The sequence below is a fragment of the Salmo trutta genome, chromosome 29, assembly GCF_901001165.1.
Source record: "Salmo trutta chromosome 29, fSalTru1.1, whole genome shotgun sequence".
Classification (NCBI taxonomy): domain Eukaryota; kingdom Metazoa; phylum Chordata; class Actinopteri; order Salmoniformes; family Salmonidae; genus Salmo; species Salmo trutta.
The window spans coordinates 12,735,494-12,745,972 of NC_042985.1; the positions used below are offsets into that span (position 1 = coordinate 12,735,494).

The 10,479-nt window shown below is 41.1% G+C and overlaps 1 protein-coding gene across 5 annotated transcripts; it reads right to left on the minus strand.

Annotated features, from left to right (window-relative positions):
* Positions 1-1,472: 1,472 nt before the first annotated feature.
* On the minus strand, positions 1,473-10,199 carry LOC115166944 (E3 ubiquitin-protein ligase TRIM39). 5 transcript variants are annotated; one of them, XM_029720903.1, is made up of 8 exons: positions 10,118-10,199; positions 8,179-8,243; positions 5,433-5,499; positions 5,163-5,172; positions 4,717-4,820; positions 4,034-4,520; positions 3,522-3,894; positions 1,473-2,623 (listed from the first exon to the last, which is right to left on the minus strand). In XM_029720903.1, exons 2-8 carry the CDS (start codon positions 8,186-8,188, stop codon positions 2,079-2,081), a joined length of 1,596 nt encoding a protein of 531 aa, XP_029576763.1. In that variant the 5' UTR covers positions 8,189-8,243; positions 10,118-10,199; the 3' UTR covers positions 1,473-2,078. The 5 variants fall into 5 exon arrangements, with proteins under 5 accessions (XP_029576763.1, XP_029576761.1, XP_029576760.1 ...); XM_029720901.1 differs by having other exon boundaries at positions 4,034-4,514; positions 4,717-4,830; positions 5,062-5,172; XM_029720900.1 differs by having other exon boundaries at positions 4,717-4,830; positions 5,062-5,172.
* Positions 10,200-10,479: the final 280 nt, after the last annotated feature.

Consider the following 10,479-nt stretch of genomic DNA (forward strand, 5'->3'; position numbering starts at 1 on the left):
AGGGTTTTAATTGAAGGTTGACTTTAGGATGTGATATGTTATCCTCATCTGTATTCTCAAAGCTATATAACAACATTACTACAATGTTGCTCCGGTGAGCATTAAGCACATTATTGCACTTAATGGACTGTTGGGAAACATCACCATCTTGTGGCTGTACATTGACATAGAAAACCTGCCTTCACTACTGCTGATGGTCGATTGTCTGAAAACTACAGGTAATTAACTAGTGCTCGACTTGGACTGAAATAGGTGCCGGTACCCATTTTTGGTGCCGGTACTGTTTATATTTAGGTGCAGGAACTCCACAATACTTTGGAGCTAATATTCTATAAGAGGTACAGGAGCTCAAGTAGAAAATTTGAGGTGCCGGTACTCAGCTCAGGTGAACTCCTGCCCAAGTCAAGCACTGCAGGTAACTGCCAAAATAATGGAAACACTTGAGTACACGTGGGATACAAAGTCAATTGAAAGCAGGTACTGTACGTCCACACAGGTGTGGTTCCTGAGTTAATTAAGCAATTAACATCCCATCATGCTTAGGGTCATGTATAAAAATTCTGAGCAAAACATTATTTTGGCTACCATGGCTATGTCCCCATAGGATGACAATGCCCCCATCCACAGAGCACGAGTTGTCACTGAATGGTTTGGTCACTGAATGGTTTGGTAACTGAAAGGTTTGGTCACTGAATGGTTTGGTCACTGAATGGTTTGGTCACTGAAAGGTTTGGTCACTGAAAGGTTTGGTCACTGAATGGTTTGGTAACTGAAAGGTTTGGTCACTGAATGGTTTGGTCACTGAAAGGTTTGGTCACTGAATGGTTTGGTCACTGAAAGGTTTGGTCACTGAAAGGTTTGGTCACTGAATGGTTTGGTCACTGAATGGTTTGGTCACTGAATGGTTTGGTCACTGAAAGGTTTGGTCACTGAATGGTTTGGTCAGTGAATGGTTTGGTCACTGAAAGGTTTGGTCACCGAATGGTTTGGTCACTGAATGGTTTGGTCACTGAATGGTTTGGTCACTGAATGGTTTGGTCAGTGAATGGTTTGGTCACTGAAAGGTTTGGTCACCGAATGGTTTGGTCACTGAATGGTTTGACCAGCTTGAAAACGATGTAAACCATATGCCATGGCCGTCTCAGTCACCAGATCTCAACCCAATTGAACACTTATGGGAGATTCTGGAGCCGCGCCTGAGACAGCATTTTCCACCACCATCAATAAAACACTAAATAATGGAATTTCTTGTGGAAGAATGATGTCGCATCCCTCCAATAGAGTTCCAGACACTTGTGGAATGTATGCCAAGATGCATTGAAGCTGTTCTGGCTCGTGGTGGCACAAGGCCCCATTAAGACACTTTATGTTGGGGTTTCTTTCATTTTGGCAGTTACCTGTACATTACTGATGCTGAACTGATTGCTCAATTCAAATCAAAGTTCACTGTCATATTCACAGGATACAGCGTAGTACACAACACAATAAAATTATTTATTGCAAGCTCTCCTTGCAGTTCAACAGCAAAAAAAAGTATTTAACAAAAATATAGTAAGAACCATTAACATGCAGGACAAAAAGTCACTGTTGTAGTAAATCATGTAATAATCTAATTTCAGAGGTTTACTGAACATATGACAGTGCATACAGACCTGGGCTTCCTGTTGTATTTATTGGACTGTTTTCATTCTTCCCAATGTCATGTTATATCAGGAAGAAGAATATGGATCTCGTCCACTAAGATGATATGGTCCACAGAGATAGATGGACAGGTAGGTCTTATTGGGTTACATTATGAAGAAGATGACCAGCACTGGCAAACTGTGATTTACAATGTTAACACATGAAATGATAACCTTATCCACAAAATAAATTGGTGCTGATTTCAATACGTATTTATGACATTTGTTACTGCATTAATAACTGCAATTGAATAATTACATTATCAATGTAAAATGTTAGTACATGATCTGCTGATTTATGTAATATGTATTACATAATAAATAATTATTACATTATTTGGTCACTATTACATTATCAGTTATTTTAACAGTATTTCAATGTTTGATATAAACCAGTCAGTCAGTGACATCTACAGGACTGATGACCAGTGGGGATGAGTTTCTACCAGTGTAATTATTACCTGGGCTGAAGAATGGATAGAGTTTCTCAGTGAAGGTGCAGCCAGTGAAAGAGTAGATATGAGACCTGGCCTCCACATTGTAGAAGGAGACCTGACCCTCATCATAATCCACAAACACCCCCACCTTCTGAGGCTTCTCTCTCAGGTAGAGGGAGACAGGGGGGACAGCACCAGCCCAGTAGTCTCCATTCCTCAGCATCACAGTCCAGTATCCATCCTCAGGGTTCAGGTAAATCGTCCCTTTTCTGTTGATGGACTCTCTGGCCACTCCTAAAGACCAGCCAGTCTTCTCCTTCACCTGCACCTCATGGTAGAATCTCCCTGAGGAGAAACCCTCCTTTCCCAGGACACAGACAGAGATATCAAACCTCTCTGGGTTGTAAGGGAGATGCTGCCATATGTCTCCACATCTAACTTGTTTCCTGTCTTCAGACAGGATGAGTTGGGGATGTGCTGTATCAGGATCTAGAGTCACATCCACTGTGGAGAGAAACACACACTTTATTAGAATTACAAAATATCAGTGGATATATAACATAAGTCTGGGGAACTACATTTTACTGTATAATACATTATTCTCTGACATATGGCTATTTTGCGAAAGGTATGACATCCAATGTAATGTATTCATGTAAGCACTCTAGATAGAGTTGTTGTATAAACCGTGTGCATAAACCTTCCGCTGTCTATTATACACAACAGAAGTAAACATGCAGGACTGTTGAGTCTAACTGCAGAGTAACATACAGGACTGTTGAGTCTAACTGCAGAGTAACATACAGGACTGTTGAGTCTAACTGCAGAGTAACATACAGGACTGTTGAGTCTAACTGCAGAGTAACATACAGGACTGTTGAGTCTAACTGCAGAGTAACATACAGGACTGTTGAGTCTAACTGCAGAGTAACATACAGGACTGTTGAGTCTAACTGCAGAGTAACATACAGGACTGTTGAGTCTAACTGCAGAGTAACATACAGGACTGTTGAGTCTAACTGCAGAGTAACATACAGGACTGTTGAGTCTAACTGCAGAGTAACATACAGGACTGTTGAGTCTAACTGCAGAGTAACATACAGGACTGTCGAGTCTAACTGCAGAGTAACATACAGGACTGTTGAGTCTAACTGCAGAGTAACATACAGGACTTAGACCATTATTTTCTGATTGTTTCAAGATCAAAAACATGAAAGGTAACACATTACTTGAAGGGGGTATACATAAGCCATTTATAACATCTTTATGAAACCAGTCATAACACCTCCATGAGTGTTGAACTATCATTCACAAGAACCTGTTAACAATACTATCTAATAACCTAGTACTACCTTAAAGAATCTAAACTGTCACTTTAAGGAGTCATTATTGTCATACTAACCATAGTCCATGGTCATATTCTTCAGGTTTCTTCTCACATACTCAGCCTCTCTCTGTTGCTGTGGGTCTGAGGTGAGAGTAGCTATGATCTTATTCATGTCAGCGCTTCTGATGTCCATCAGTTCTTTCTCAAATGTTACCTCTTGTTTTAACGCAGCATTCTCCTTACTGAGTTCACGAACATCATGTTTAAGATTAGAGTTCTCCTGCTCCAAGTCTGAGTATAACTTAGAGATGTTCTCCCGTTTAGAGATCTCCTTTCTCAGCTCACTGATTTTATTCTTCAGATCAGAAATCTCCTCATCAGAATCTTTTTCCTCCTCTTTAACTTCTATTATCTTCCTCTTTTTCGAGACACTCTCTCTCTCCTCCTCCTTAAGGGAAAACATGAAACACACAGTTCAGGTAATATAATACATTCACAGTTCAGTTCATCTCATTCTAATAGTGTTAGAAGTGCTTGTAGATAAGTGTTTGTAGTCATTTCACATAGTGTATTGTTAATGACAGCACCTCTATGATGCTCTCTGTCTGTCCAGCGTTGCCATTGTGGTCTTTGTGTCCCCCGTCTCCAGTGACCTCAGACAGGGTGTGTCTCTGCAGTGCTGGGACAGTGTAGTGGTGCCTGACGTGGCTCTCACAGTAGGAGACAGTGCAGGTCAGACAGGACTTCACCGCTCTGAGCTTCTGTCCAGAGCAGATATCACAGGCCACATCCCCAGGCCCAGCGTAGCCCAGAGCAGGGAGGGCAGGACTGAAGCCTGCCTGCTGGAGCCCCTGGAGCAACCTGGCCAAGGCTGTGTTAGTGTAGAGCACAGGCCGGACTCTGGATCTCTTACTGCACTGGAGACACACATAGTCTCCTGCAGGGCCGGGCTGGGCCCAGTGTGTGCTGATGCACTGCCTGCAGTAACTGTGTCCACAGGGAATGGAGACCGGGTCCCTCAGCACCTCTGAACACACAGAGCATCTGAACAGATCCTCAGTCAGCAGACTGACACTGAGAAAGAGATGGGGGGGTTAGTACATGGCCTTCCTCCTAAACTCTACCAGACTGCAGTCTTCTAAAGCAGCTGATTTACTCTCTCTGGCCTTAGATCAGACTCCACTCTCTCCTGCTTAGTCCAGAAATTCATACAGAAATATATATCTAGCTGCAGTCACTCTGGACAGGCCTTTATACCACCCCCTCTCACCTTAGATCTGGGAGAAAGACTTCTGCTCTGAAGTTGATGTCTTGGCCCATTGACCTGTCACTCTTCATAGACAGACAGCTGGGAGCAGGAGACTCCACTCTCTCCTGCTTGACACTATGTATCAGACAAAATCATACCTTAGATTTAATATAGTGTTCGCGAAGCACAGCAGCTAGTTTTCCCTTTCTGAATGTCACTACACTGCACAGTTCAGGAAGCTGAGCCAAGAGCAGAACATAGCTGGTCCCACAACTGTCAGACATTGGTATATAATGGGTTAAGATAAACAAACATGCATCTTTTATATGTTGCATATATTAGTTAAAGCTGGAACAAGTTTCTCACCTTGAGTCAGGGAGATTTACTATTTTGAAGTTGATGTCTTGGCCCATTGACCTGTCACTCTTCATCGTCAGACAGCTGGGAGCAGGAGACTCCACTCTCTCCTGTTCTATACTATGCATCAAATAATAAAGCATCACATTATGACAATTTCAAGGAATATACTCCTTCCTGTTTGACCCTACACATTAAATTGAATATAAAATAAGGCCTAATTCTGTTTCATGTTTTCTTATTATGAAGGCAATATCTGAGACAGTAAGGGGGTTTGTAAATATGATTGTGTATGTAGTTTGTGCTGTAGCGTATTTATCAGAATGAAACTGATCATTGGTTAGTGTTTATCCCTCAAACATCCCCTCTCTCTGACTCACCTCCTGCTCATGACTCCAGGATCTCCCTCAGGCTCCATACAGTCTGATGTCTCCTTAAGACTCTGGACTGCTCAGACAGATCTCAATCAGAAAACCTAGCCAGTAACCATAAACAGTTATGTCTATATATACAGTACAATATAAGGCTCTATCTATATGTAATTTCACACAGCATTGTATCTTAGTAATCCTGCATTATGTCACCCTTTATAAAGCACAGTTGTTTATTATCAACAAAATGTTGTCACGTTTGGTAATGAACCCTATAGTGGGCTGTTATGCCACGTTTGGTAATGAACCCTATAGTGGGCTGTTATGTCACGTTTGGTAATGAACCCTATAGTGGGCTGTAATGTCACGTTTGGTAATGAACCCTATAGTGGGCTGTTATGTCACGTTTGGTAATGAACCCTATAGTGGGCTGTTATGTCACGTTTGGTAATGAACCCTATAGTGGGCTGTTATGCCACATTTGGTAATGAACCCTATAGTGGGCTGTTATGTCACATTTGGTAATGAACCCTATAGTGGGCTGTAATGTCACGTTTGGTAATGAACCCTATAGTGGGCTGTTATGCCACGTTTGGTAATGAACCCTATAGTGGGCTGTTATGTCACGTTTGGTAATGAACCCTATAGTGGGCTGTTATGTCACGTTTGGTAATGAACCCTATAGTGGGCTGTAATGTCACGTTTGGTAATGAACCCTATAGTGGGCTGTAATGTCACGTTTGGTAATGAACCCTATAGTGGGCTGTTATGTCACGTTTGGTAATGAACCCTATAGTGGGCTGTTATGTCACGTTTGGTAATGAACCCTATAGTGGGCTGTTTTGTCACGTTTGGTAATGAACCCTATAGTGGGCTGTTATGTCACGTTTGGTAATGAACCCTATAGTGGGCTGTTTTGTCCCGTTTGGTAATGAACCCTATAGTGGGCTGTTATGTCACGTTTGGTAATGAACCCTATAGTGGGCTGTTATGTCACGTTTGGTAATGAACCCTATAGTGGGCTGTTATGTCACGTTTGGTAATGAACCCTATAGTGGGCTGTTATGTCACGTTTGGTAATGAACCCTATAGTGGGCTGTTATGCCACGTTTGGTAATGAACCCTATAGTGGGCTGTTATGTCACGTTTGGTAATGAACCCTATAGTGGGCTGTTATGTCACGTTTGGTAATGAACCCTATAGTGGGCTGTTATGTCACGTTTGGTAATGAACCCTATTGTGGGCTGTTATGTCACGTTTGGTAATGAACCCTATAGTGGGCTGTTATGTCACGTTTGGTAATGAACCCTATAGTGGGCTGTTATGCCACGTTTGGTAATGAACCCTATAGTGGGCTGTTATGTCACGTTTGGTAATGAACCCTATAGTGGGCTGTTATGTCACGTTTGGTAATGAACCCTATAGTGGGCTGTTTTGTCACGTTTGGTAATGAACCCTATAGTGGGCTGTTATGTCACGTTTGGTAATGAACCCTATAGTGGGCTGTTATGTCACGTTTGGTAATGAACCCTATAGTGGGCTGTTATGCCACGTTTGGTAATGAACCCTATAGTGGGCTGTTTTGTCACGTTTGGTAATGAACCCTATAGTGGGCTGTTATGTCATGTTTGGTAATGAACCCTATAGTGGGCTGTTATGTCACGTTTGGTAATGAACCCTATAGTGGGCTGTTATGCCACGTTTGGTAATGAACCCTATAGTGGGCTGTTATGTCACGTTTGGTAATGAACCCTATAGTGGGCTGTTTTGTCACGTTTGGTAATGAACCCTATAGTGGGCTGTTATGCCACGTTTGGTAATGAACCCTATAGTGGGCTGTTATGTCACGTTTGGTAATGAACCCTATAGTGGGCTGTAATGTCACGTTTGGTAATGAACCCTATAGTGGGCTGTTATGTCACGTTTGGTAATGAACCCTATAGTGGGCTGTTATGTCACGTTTGGTAATGAACCCTATTGTGGGCTGTTATGTCACGTTTGGTAATGAACCCTATAGTGGGCTGTTATGTCACGTTTGGTAATGAACCCTATAGTGGGCTGTTATGCCACGTTTGGTAATGAACCCTATAGTGGGCTGTTATGTCACGTTTGGTAATGAACCCTATAGTGGGCTGTTATGCCACGTTTGGTAATGAACCCTATAGTGGGCTGTTATGTCACGTTTGGTAATGAACCCTATAGTGGGCTGTAATGTCACATTTGGTAATGAACCCTATAGTGGGCTGTTATGTCACGTTTGGTAATGAACCCTATAGTGGGCTGTTATGTCACGTTTGGTAATGAACCCTATAGTGGGCTGTTATGTCACGTTTGGTAATGAACCCTATAGTGGGCTGTTATGTCACGTTTGGTAATGAACCCTATAGTGGGCTGTTATGTCACGTTTGGTAATGAACCCTATAGTGGGCTGTTATGTCACGTTTGGTAATGAACCCTATAGTGGGCTGTTATGTCACGTTTGGTAATGAACCCTATAGTGGGCTGTTATGTCACGTTTGGTAATGAACCCTATAGTGGGCTGTTATGTCACGTTTGGTAATGAACCCTATAGTGGGCTGTTATTTCACATTTGGTAATGAACCCTATAGTGGGCTGTTATGTCACCCTTTATAGAGTATGACATAAGCTCATAGATGACTTGTGAATCATCTATATAGAGCTTAAAGACTTGATGTATGCAATATAAAGCCTTTATAAGTTGTAGTTAGTTTAAAGAGGAACTCTGCCTTCTTACCTGATCTCATAAATCATCTGTTGTAGGGTTATTCAGTAGTCTTCGTGTTCATGTTTTCAATCTCTCTGCAAAAGAGAACCCATTGTCAAACAGGAATAGGCTGTATGCAGAAGCTGGCTGGCTGCTCAAAGCCGAAGTAAAATAAATATTTCCAATAATAAAAATATATACATAAATATTCCTTTACTTATACAGATACAGTGCCTTCGGAAAGTATTCAGACCCCTTGACTATTTCCACATTACGTTACAGGCTGTAAACTAAAGGCTGTAACCAAAATGTGAAAAAAGTCGAGGAGTCTGAATACTTTCCGAAGGCACTGTAGACCCAGAAATTCATTTTTGTCTTCTCTAGTGGACATCAGTTCTTGGTCTGTATCTCTGAGGCCATTCAAGCCACTGTATTAAGTTATGTTGTCCCTTTGACAGGACATTCTGGGCTTTCAACGATTACATGTGTGGGGGTGTGTGACCTTGACAACTTTATCTTCCTGGTTTAAAAAAAAAAGAATGCATCAAAATTATACATTTGATGGAAATTTGAAAAGAAGTGTGTGTAATTATTAATGATAATTTTTGTGATTTTGATATTTACATTTTTTCTAGTAAGTAAATATCTCAGGAATAGTTCAGTGAGCTGTCAGGATTGTGTAATATTTGTTTCTAAATAAGAGTTTATCAAGAAATTACACCAGGATGCCGCAACTATGTTATTCACCTACTGTAATTTTTTCATATTTGTTCCCTAATAACCACTAAAGAGGACAATTTTGCCCTTACAATAAAATATAAATAGCAACAAATAGTTAATGTTTTTACCTAAAAACACATGTTATGTAAAAAATGTATAAAAAAATTGTTGAGAGGCGGTCTTAGGAGATATGGCAAATGTGCCCACTCTGGTTTTGGCACATGCGCTCTAGCCAACAGCTTGCAGAAAGGGGCCTACAGTGTGGGTAGGCTACCAACGTTATGAAATTATTATAAACACAACATGAGCTGAAATACTAAATCCCAGAAATGTTCCATACACACAAAAAGCGCCTTTCTCTCAAATGCTGTGCACAAATTTGTTTACAGCCTTGTCAGTGAGCATTTCTCCTTTGACAAGATAATCCATCCACCTGACAGGTGTTTTATATCAAGAAGCTGATTAAACAGCATGATCATTACACATGTGCACCTTGTGCTGGGGACAATAAAAGGCCACTTTAAAATGTGCAGCTGTGTCACACAACACTGAGGAGTATTTATGTCTGTAATAAAGCCTTTTTGTGGGGGAAAACTCATTCTGATTGGCTGGGCCTGGCTCCTCAGAAGCCATGGCTAGGGCCTAATGAATTTCAATTGACTGATTTCCTTATATGATCTGTTACTCAGTAAAATCTTTGAAATTGTTGCCTGTTACGTTTATATTTTTGTCCAGTATATATCAATATTTGCTCATAACGTTACACAAAAAGGTCTCACCATGTCAAATTTGTCTGTCTGAATCTATAAAATTGTATCGGCATTTCATGTTTCTATATATATGAGCCCGCTCGTGACTTTTTTCATGCGTCAGGTGGTTGGATGGAAACCTGGTTATTTAGATCTAAGTTGTAGCGCCTTTAGAAAAATGTCTTTCCCTAGTGAATATACTGAAACTCCTGAAAACTACAGAATGGAGCCCAAAATGTACTCTACTATGACTGTCATTCATAACCATTTTACACATATCGGATACAAAAATGATCATTTCAGTAGTACCAGAACTTTATCAGAACAATCAAATACTTGCTTTAGCGGGTTACATAACGTAGGCCTACACTCTATACCTTAACACATGGTGGTTACGGCACATGCATTTCATGAAAGACAATAATAATAAAACAAATTGTTTCTATAACACTTTAAAACATGAAATAAAACATGAAATTAGATTATTGCATCTTATTTACCAATCTCTGCAAACAATTAGAACAGGAGTATCGAACTGCGTGTCCTCTAAAATGGTGTGTTTAACTTTACTTTTACTTTCAGTTTGACAGTTAAAGAGATGCAATTCTGCGTCCTGCTCTACTCCACACAGTTGACTGGACTGGTAAAGACTGCAGTGTCTTCTACTGACCAGCAGGTGGCACTAATATACAGAGTGTTGTGCACTTTAACTCAGTAAGCCTTTTCTCTCTCTCTCACACACGCACACACGCGCGCACAAACACACACACACACACACACACGCACACACACACGAGTGGATTGGTTGGGGATGCATTTTCTTGGTCTGATCCCAAACCAATCTCACACTACCTATCATTAG